This window comes from Drosophila nasuta, chromosome 2L (genome assembly GCF_023558535.2).
Source record: "Drosophila nasuta strain 15112-1781.00 chromosome 2L, ASM2355853v1, whole genome shotgun sequence".
Lineage (NCBI taxonomy): Eukaryota > Metazoa > Arthropoda > Insecta > Diptera > Drosophilidae > Drosophila > Drosophila nasuta.
The window spans coordinates 20,247,687-20,256,160 of NC_083455.1; the positions used below are offsets into that span (position 1 = coordinate 20,247,687).

Sequence of the window (8,474 nt, forward strand, 5' to 3'; positions counted from 1 at the left end):
GTGCTGCATTAAGTACGCAAGCTTTATCAAATAAGATGACTACAAGATGTGCTACACAGCATGACTTTGGCAGTTTTGCTCACAATTTCCAACAGCAGCACAGAGAGATAGACAGAGAGAGATGGGGTGGAGGCGGAGGGGACGGAGGGACTCAGTTGAAGTTGGGTCAGGGGTCAGATTAAGCAAGTTGCAAGTTTATTCCTAACTGCAATTGAAAGTTTTGCTTGCGACCATTGACTTTAAAATTTAAAACTTCATTCGCAAAGTTTCTAGCGTAATATGACGAGCAAAGATTTCCCAAGAATGTTTATTAAATATTTAATTGCAATCTAAGAGATTTCGTTGGATTTATTTACTTGCAAAAATAATTAAATTGATTTAATTTGTCGCTTTTGTTATTCTGTGCTGATGAACTCACAATAATCAACAGAGAATCGAAATTCCCTTTGATTTCTATTCCTGCATTTGGCTCAATTTTGGGCTCAACAATGTCATACAAAACTGTGCTACAAAACTGCTATAAAAAAAAGTAAATAAATAAAATAATAGCGTTCCATTATCATTTAAACTATGAACAAATTTAATTATTTTCACTCTCGACGAGAATGCCCAAAAAACTATGCAACAAAAAATGTCGCAAATGAAAAAGCCGCAGAAACTGAACTGCATTGGTAACAAAAGCGGTAGTAGACGACTTCATAATACCCTTTAGAAAGCGAGTCAGCTCTAAGAGATAATGAAACACATTTCATGACAAAATTGGAATGGGAAAACTGAACTCTTAATCAGTTATTGGTTAAGTTGTGTATACCCACTCTTAATGTGCACAAGGAATGCAGCGAAAACGCAGATTGTTGGTCATAATATTTAAAAAAAAGCAAAAATTGCAGCTCTCTCTCTCTCTCTCTCTCTCTCTGTATGCAGAAATATAATATATAAATTGTATGTACCACTTTCTATATACAAATATGTGTTCGTCCAGTGCAGATTTGAGTGTGCGAAACATTGTGTACAAGTGTGTGTGAATATGTCTCTGTGTGTGCGTGAGCTCTTGGGCTTTAGTTTTTGTTGGTTTGGCAGTGGTCGTGTTTGTTTGTCAAACAACGGGAGCCGCAAATGCTGTGACAGGAAAATAAAATCAGGTAGATAAGCGGTGCGTCGCCGCTTCGCAGGCAAAAAAAAAACGTTGGCAAAATACGAGGTGCAACAGTGACAGCAACAGCAACAACAACAGCAGCAGCTGGTGCAAACGAAAATGATACAAATATTGCGATTGAACAAATGGATAGCTGTCAACAGATTAAATTGTATGTTAAATATTGTATTTGCCAGCATATGAAATGCTAGATTTAAGCTTCAACTCTGTGATAGTTGATGCACTAATTAATCTTTGAAGTAGTCTGAAGTTCATTCTCACCATTGGACGAATGGTTGTCTCAAAGAACTTAATTAAGCGAAATTCGACATTTAATTAAGTGACACTTGACTTAAGTTGCAATTGTGAGCTACAGATACAGATACAGATACACTTTCAGATACAGATACAGATACAGCAGCTGCAGCTTTAGTTTAACTCTTCGTGACTCACTCACCTGTTATCGGTGGACTGAGGAAAGTGGTGAAAGGCAACGCCAGATAGATAATTGCAATCTCTTCCACTGTCAGGCCAATCGATTGCATGTGAATTGTCAAATAGGGGAGAAGGGAAGAAGTTGCTGAAAAATAAGAAGAGCGTTGGCAGTGAGGATTATTTCAATATATAATATATATATTTTTTTGGATGAGTGCAAAGTGAATAAGGTAAATGCAGAATATACTATACTATAAAAAGTGGAATGAAATCTACCTAAAATAACGATAAATTTAATCTTTTAATGTATTTCATAATTTAAATACTATATATATCGATTAATGGTTGATCAAAATAATAAAATACAAAATTGTAAGCTGCTTCAATTAAAGAAAATAAAACAAAATGTTATAGAATTTTTTTCGTGCATTAAATAGAGTTGGGTAATTATGTTTAAAATTTATCTGCAAAAAATAACAATTATGACTTTCTTGTTTTGAAGCTTCGTCATGAGTCAAAAATGAATAAGTATTATGCTTGACTGTGCATTTGTGTTATATGTAACATGAGGTAGCTTGTAAACACGCTCAATGTAGAGTTAAAAGAGCATATTCACAAAGTATATGTAAGCGATTTAATTTCAATAAAGTATCGAACGAACATGAGTTCATCAGAATTATCCTAACAAATGTTGGTTTGCAAATTTTCAAGTAAATTAAATTTGATAGAAAAGACGCTATATAAATAAATTATTTATTCATTCGTAAATATCTGTATTCAACATTGGAATTATCGAGAAAACGAAATACATTCCGTACACTTAAGTGACTTGGCATCACAATTGCACTCAAGTGCTTTAATGAAATGCAGTTGTCATAAAAGCTGAGAGTCAATGGCAAATAAACTTATCATTAACTGCAACTGATAAGGCTCCCACTCTCTGTCTAGATGCCAACTGACACTACGAAGTGTGTGTTTCCCCTCGACAAACCGAATGAATGGAGCTCGATGAGCTTGTTCAGTTGGATGGCGTCTTAAAAGCTACTTAAAACGCATTACAGTTGGCCAAAGCGACAGTCACTCCCTCGTCTACTCTCTCTTTCTCTCTCTCTCTCTCTCTATCCTTCTCTTTCCTCCACAGGATGTCGCTGGACATTTGGGTCGCTTGGGGTATTAATAAATTATAAACATTCAAAACGAGTGGCATGTGTCACGGGGAACAGAGCTGGGCGCAGAGCAGTTGTTGCTGATGCAGCAAAATGATGCAAATAATGACGCCAAAAATGCGCAAAGGGAAAACGGCAAAAACGCAACAAAACGGAAAGGCGAAAACGCAAAAAGAAGACCTCATGACATGCCAATGCAGCTGTTGACCCGCAATCCTCAACCCGCAATCCGCCACCCGCCACCCGCGGCCCTCAGTTCACAGCAATCCGCAACCCTTAACCCATGACAGCCGCAGCCTTGACCAATTGCAGAGCAAACAGCGCCAGGATATGCCAGGATACGTGAACGTGAATGCGAATGCGAATACGAATGTGAATTGGCAGTGAATGCGAGCGATGCGGCTGGCCGTGAATGCAAATTGATGTTAAAGTGTATTCATCACTTTTTCCACTCTGCTTAAATTCGCTTTTCCTCCTCCTTTCCCCTCCCTCTGTCAGCCACTTCGATTGCCCTTCGCTTGCCATTCGCTTGCCCGCTCATTTCATGTTTCAGTTCTTTCGATTTTTCCCTCAGATAATTAACAATAATATGCAACACATGTGTTTGTTTGTGTTTCCCCGAAGTATGAGCTTGCGTCTCTCTGTGTGAGTGTGTGCGTGTGTGTTCAACGCAATAACAATTAATTGCTTTATGCCCGTCTGTGTGTGTGTGTGTGGCGAGTGTGTGTTTGTGTTTGCGCCTGCAAGTTGACACAATGTACGGAAACGGAAATGCATGCATGTCAGGACCGCACTGCGTTACGGCCATTATTACGCCCCTCCTTCTCTCTTTCACGCCCCCTTTTGTCACAGTTGCCACCCAGTGTAATGCGCAATTAATGCAACTCACACTCAGCCTCAGCTCTGCGAAGCAACTAAACAATCCTCTTACTGCATTAACAATATCTGCTTGCAGCAAATATTGCAAATAATTATGGAATTTGATGCAATTTACTGCTAAATAAATAAATACAAATTAAAGTATTTGTTTGATTTATCTACAATTAATACTGATATTTAATAGTTCATTTCAAATTTATTATTCTCATTATTACGCTACACAGAATATTATTTCATTGTAGCAATTACTGAATTTTATGCAATTTTTGCCAATTTATTATTTGTATTTCTAATAAGATTTGCCAGCTTTAAACAATGTTACACAAATTGAATTTTTTCAGCAATTAAATATTTCATTCAGTTTCTTTGATAATGCAAATTAATGACTTAATTAAAAGCCTTTGCTAATTTTAGTTTGAATTTAATTCAAATCAAGCACTTCCAAGCTGTTGATTGCATTAGCTAAGTTTCTAAAATAAAAAAGTGAAAATAGTAAACAAAACTAAGGAATACCCAGTAATAGAAATCACAGCTACAATCATGAGACTCTAGTTATACCCTTTGGTAGTGTGATGTGCAGGGTATGTGCGACAAAAGCGTGCGTTTGATGAGTTCGAATAAAAAACGCATTAATACTAATATCTGCGACAATCTGACGTTAATGGCATAAGACAACATTCGACCAACCTCCATGGCCAAACAGAGGTCGCTCTCTGAGAGAGAGGGGAGAGGGCAGCAGGCGGGGAAGGGGAGGCAAAGGCAAGTCAAGTAATCGCAAAATGTTTTTGTCATTGACCGCCAGCAGCGAAAATGGCGCACGGTCAGATGACTTGACTCGGTTCCGTTCGGCTCGGTTCAGTTCGTTTCGACTTGAGTTGAGCTCAACTGAACTCAGTTGAGTTGATTTAAGTTTAAGATAGTAGTTGATACAACAACTACAGTAATAACAACAACAACAGCAACAACAGCAACAACAACAATAACATCAAGGCGAATCAAAACTAAACCTTTCTCAAGCTTAAAGCACATAAGCTAGATTTATTCACAAAAGCCCCGCACACACACACACACACCGAATGACATCGAATGGGCATGTGTATGTGTGTGTGTGAGAGAGAGAGTCTCTTAATTGCCACACGCTGAGGCAAAAGGCTGAGGCTGAGGCTGTGCAACCCAAAGATGCATCATCTCCAGGCGAATAATGTTTGTGTAACTAAATTTATACAAATGTGTAACACATTTTGTGCCTAATTGATAACTTCCGACCATCCAAGCCTCCATCCACAATCCAGCATCCAAGCAGCCCCAGTTGCCCAGTTCCCCATTTCCACACAGTGTGCCACACAGTTGCACGGCTTTATAGCTCACATCTCGTATCTTGTCTGTGGCACGCACATGAAAACTTGCGACAGTCGAGCGAGTCGAGGGGAAGGAGGGTGGAGGGAGGAGGGAGGGGAGGGCATCCCTGGGATGCGGACGCCGTATGTGATAATGAATTCAAAGATTCACTGTCAGCCTAGCCTAACTCAATCTCATATTGTACTAGAGGTGGAATTGCCATACAACAATCATTCCATCTCTCTTGCACTCTCTGTGTGTATCTGGAAGATACAAAACCAAACTGTACTTTTGTTGTGGTCAGTTTGTGTTTTGCATTTTGTCATTTTGTTGTTTGTTGCTCAAGCTCCGTTCAATTCAAGCTTGTCTGCATTCTATGTGGCTTTTGGCAATCTCACAAACCTTTGATTATAATATTACCTGTAATTTATTTACTGTTCTCAACTGGCATTTATCTCAAACTTGCAAGAGCGACTTTGAACCAAAGTGCAAAGAAAGTTCAAGTATTTGCAGTATTGCATAAAAGAAACTCCTTTAATTAAAAACAAGAACAAAAAACAGAACAGAACAAAACAACAACAGAATCAATTTTCATAGAGATATTAACGTTTAAATGTCAGTCATTAAATATATATCGAAAAAATATTAAAGTAGAAGAAAAACAAGTAAGAAAGCTACAGTCGAGTGCACTCGACTGTGAGATACCCGCTACCCATTTTGAATAAAAGCAATATATTTTGCGGTATATTTCTCAAAATATACCAAATATACTACAAAAATACTAAAAATATATACCAAATGGTATATGTGGTATATCGATATAGTACCTCATTCAAAATATACCATGGACGGCACAATATACCAGATTGTCGGCCAAGGCAACTAAGACCCCTAGAAAGTAGGCGTTTTTTTCCCATACAAAAGTATTTCTTTAATAACTTCGACAATTTTTATCTGATCGCAACCAAATTTTTAGTAATCATAACTACTATAGTTATAATTATATATTCCAAAATTCGCAGCTCTAGTTTTAAAATTACGCTTGTTATTCGATTTTTTTGATTTGCGGGGGCGGGGGTGGGCGTGGCAAAAATTTGAAACAAACTTGATCTGCGTGCAAACATAACAAATGCTGTCGAAAAAAAAATTATAGCTCTATCTCTTATAGTCTCTGAGATCTAGGTGTTCATACGGACAGACGGACAGACACACAGACGGACAGACACACAGACACACAGACGGACAGACGGACATGGCTAGATCGTCTCGGCTGTTGACGCTGATCAAGAATATATATACTTTATAGGGTCGGAGATGCCTCCTTCTACCTGTTACATACATTTCCTGTCGGCACAAAGTTATAATACCCTTCTACCCTATGGGTAGCGGGTATAAAAATTGTTAAGCCAGATAAGAAATAAATTCATTTTACTCAATAAAGTTTTTAAAAATAATTCATTTAATATCCATCTTCTATCGATCAACTCAACCCTCTTTTTAATGTAAAAACTGCGCAATTCAAATTTCAATTTCGTTTTACAATTTTCACTTTGAAACTTAATCTAAATTCAATGAATAATAATGAGTGAAAATCACAATATTCATTATACAACAAAAAGAAATGTGCATAAAAAATGTATTGCTGTTTATTTCTGTCTATGAAGCTTTAAAATGTTGCAAGAATTTTCCTAGATTTCGTTGGTAATTCAGGTTAAATGCTGTCAAAATACAACTTAAATTCGAGGCCATAAAATCTGTTTTACAACTGAGCACGAGCAACCAAAACTCAAAGTCTAGTTGCTGTTATCCTAATGACGTTTTTGCATCATCTCATAAACAATCTTATAAACAAAGCCATAATTTGTTGGTTGTATAAGTGGATATTTTAGTTAGTTGTGTGTGTTATCAGTTGGCCAAGCATGAATATGAGTATAATCCCATTAAAGACAACACAACACAACACAACACAAGACAAGACACAACGCGTCACGTTTTTCCGACAGCGATATCAAAATGATGTGTGTGTTCGAGTGTGTGCTCAGCTGATAACCTGCTCGATTTCTAATTGCTTTTTAATGATATGTGTGCGTTCGATGGGTGCGATGGGTGCTTTATATTGCTTTAACATTGAATTACTCACCTCCGTACATGACGAACAGGGTTATCTTGAGCATAATCAAATTGGGATTTATGCCGTGTCGTTGGCAGAATTCACCGAAGCGAGTCAATTCGATTTTATCTTTGTCGGTGCGAGATCCCTCGGACACCGACTCCTCGATGGCCAGTTTGGCCATTGTGCACAGTTAAAATGTAAATACACACACACACACACACACTAGTAACTAATTTGCATGTATCTCAATCTGTGTATCTGCGTATCTATGTATCTGTATCTCTCGCTGTGCTTGTGACAGTTTGAAGTTCGTTTCAATGAAATGCAGCGCGCTGCTGCCTTAGTTTAAGTTTCTCGGTCAGACGACACTGGGACACACTCGCACACACACACACTATGCACACGCACACACACAGGTGAACCAATACACGCGCAATGCTAATAAGCTCTGTGTGTGTGTGTTTGACTGAATTTTCTTATGATTTTGATTAAATCCAATTGAAATCTGTGATCATAAACGGCGCACAGTAAATTTTGTTGTTGCTTTTGCTTTGCTTCTTTTTGTTATTGTTTTTTTTTTTCTTCTGTGTTTGTGTTTTGTCACACTTGGAATATATTATTCACATTGCCACAGGCTAAAAATAAACTCTAGATTTACATTTTTTATTACACAATAAATATATATATTTTTTTTGTAATTTCTGATTTGAATTTGTTAAGTAATTTTCACTATTTCACTAGAAATTTCACTATGGAATACTATATAACCGATTTAGCTGTAGTTGCAAATTGCACCGAGTCGAGTTTTCATCAAGGATTCTAGATTTTCGAGCGCCGCGTGATTTTCCAACTTTCACAGTCGCCGTTCGCACAGAGACTGAAAATCGGATCTCTTGATAAGCTTAAGCTTGTGCCATCTCTATACTCTATACTCTATGCAGTATTCTAAGTATATCTTTTGCAATCTCCACAGATCTCACTCACACTTGCGCACTTCCATTTCCATTTTTCATTTCCACACAGGCCCCAGCCCATCTCCTAGTCTGATTGTCATTCAAAGAGCGACGCGTTGCTCACTTCCAAACCAAACAAGACAACAAAATGATCGTCATCATCATCATCATCATCAGTGTTATGATCATTATATTGCGGGTATTCTAAGTTTTAAATTGGACCACTGAACAATATTAGTGACAGCTCTTGAGATACCGAGTATCATCTCTCTCTCTCTGCTGTTGCTGTTGCGGTTGCTGACAGCTGAGATCCCCAGAGATAATGTCTGTTAGTCCGTCTTTTTTTTTCGTGAATGAAGATAACCCGAGCAGCTACAATGTCACTCTGAGTGATAAGTGATAGGCTCTGTCTGTCAGCTGAGAGATACTTGTTCTTCTCCAACTCGTTCTCTTCG

At 37.8% G+C, this 8,474-nt stretch overlaps 1 protein-coding gene across 3 annotated transcripts in view; it reads right to left on the reverse strand.

Annotated features, from left to right (window-relative positions):
* The window catches only part of LOC132787511 (uncharacterized), a 28,338-nt gene extending 20,033 nt beyond the window's left edge, over nucleotides 1-8,305 (reverse strand). For 2 of the 3 annotated variants that reach the window (XM_060794621.1, XM_060794605.1), the window contains exons 1-2: nucleotides 7,094-8,305; nucleotides 1,593-1,715 (exon numbers count right to left, since the gene is read on the reverse strand). In XM_060794621.1, the coding sequence (XP_060650604.1) occupies nucleotides 1,593-1,715; nucleotides 7,094-7,247 (277 nt within the window). In that variant the 5' untranslated portion in view covers nucleotides 7,248-8,305. The remainder of the gene's footprint in view (nucleotides 1-1,592; nucleotides 1,716-7,093) is intronic. The other variant, XM_060794614.1, reaches the window with a different exon arrangement.
* Between the last annotated feature and the right edge of the window lie 169 nt (nucleotides 8,306-8,474).